Source organism: Amphimedon queenslandica, unplaced genomic scaffold (assembly GCF_000090795.2).
Source record: "Amphimedon queenslandica unplaced genomic scaffold, v1.1 AMPQUscaffold_10417, whole genome shotgun sequence".
Classification (NCBI taxonomy): domain Eukaryota; kingdom Metazoa; phylum Porifera; class Demospongiae; order Haplosclerida; family Niphatidae; genus Amphimedon; species Amphimedon queenslandica.
In genome coordinates this window covers 5,448-6,892 of record NW_003549315.1, presented here as the reverse complement: position 1 = coordinate 6,892, position 1,445 = coordinate 5,448, and the positions used below count along the sequence as shown (strand labels likewise).

Below are 1,445 nucleotides of genomic sequence, written 5' to 3'. Positions count from 1 at the left end.
CAGAGAACTACAAGAAAGGAGAAGAGAATGGGAAGCATCTCAACCTGTTCAACCTGAGGATAGAAGAGAAATAGACCGTCTGACATGTGTACTACAAGAAAGGGAAAGGGAACTAGAGGAGGAGAGAAGAGAAAAGGAACAAGTTAGAAACAGACTACAGCAACAACTTCAAGGAAGAGAACGACAACTTCAACAAGCACAGCAACAAGGACAAGAAAGAGAGAGGGAAATTCAGCAGGCCAGAGAACGAGAGCAGGATCTTCAGCGACAGCTTCAACAAGCACAACAACAATTTCAAGAACATTCTATTAATGTAGAAGATTATGAGAAACTGAAACTCAAAGTAGCTGATATAGAGGAACAATATCTCAAGGAGAAACAGGTCATTATTGGTTAGTTAACTATACACACAGCATGTATTAGATGAGGGAATATGTTTATTGTGTAGCTGACAATCAAAATCTCAAAACTGACATTTCTGAGAAAGACAAAGTTATAGCCAAACTGATATCACAAGTAGAGGAACAATCACAGAATGAGAAACAGATCATTACTGGTTTGTGAATCATCATCAATCAATAATAATTATTAATATTCTATTAATTTATAGACCTTAGAGCTATATTGTCTGTTAATGAATTGTATACAACCAAATTAATGAAGGAGAAGTCACAACTACAGGAGAGAGTCACATCCTTAGAGGAACAATCCATCAAAGAGACTAGTTCCATTGGACTACAATTTAATTACCTGATCCCTTCAATGGGTAAGAGTATTATTGTGTGACTGACTGAGTGCAGGGTTTCCAAGAGGATTAATTTTGGCATGCATGTATATACATGTAGTATTCAGTGTATTGTTAATTAGCTGCTCAAAAATTTGGCCAAAGGACCTTGTATATAGTATATAGTAGTACAGGGTATTTTGACTAAAATCACAAGGAGAGAGTTCATGATTTTTATAATTTTTTCTGATACATATACATGTTCTTATGTTGTTTATCAACCTTGAGCTGATTCCGATCAAGTTAGGATTTTGTGAAGTTTTAAAGTTGCTCCAAATGCCACGTACTGTATTGTAGTGCTTGTCAGCTCATGAAGCTCATGCTGTTTAGCTCACTTAGCATGCTTTGTGGGAAACCCTGACTGAGTGTATACAATTGTGTGTGTACTCACTGTATATATTTTGTATAATTGACAGATAAATTGGATTGTCTGAGTGATGTCCAGGTAGCAGAGAGGAAGCTGTTCTTAATTCAAGGAGACAAACCTCAACTGATGAATTGGGAGAAATATGGTCTAAGGATTGGAGTACAAAAGGAGAGCTTACTGTCCTCTGAGACAGTAGAAGCAGCAGTGGTTGCTCTTGTAGGAGGAGAGTTCCAGTTTCCTCCTAATACTGTCCTAGTGAGTGCTGTGTATGCAGTATCACTCTCAAAGCCTCTC

The 1,445-nt window shown here is 37.4% G+C and overlaps 1 protein-coding gene across 1 annotated transcript; it reads left to right on the top strand.

The window, feature by feature from the left end:
• Positions 1-63: 63 nt before the first annotated feature.
• LOC109590160 (ATP synthase subunit b', chloroplastic-like) lies at positions 64-867 on the top strand (the record flags this gene model as incomplete). Its single annotated transcript, XM_020006083.1, has 4 exons — positions 64-392; positions 449-556; positions 611-734; positions 846-867. Coding segments are annotated over 4 exons (583 nt in total), but the record flags the coding sequence as incomplete, so codon positions are not given.
• Positions 868-1,445: the final 578 nt, after the last annotated feature.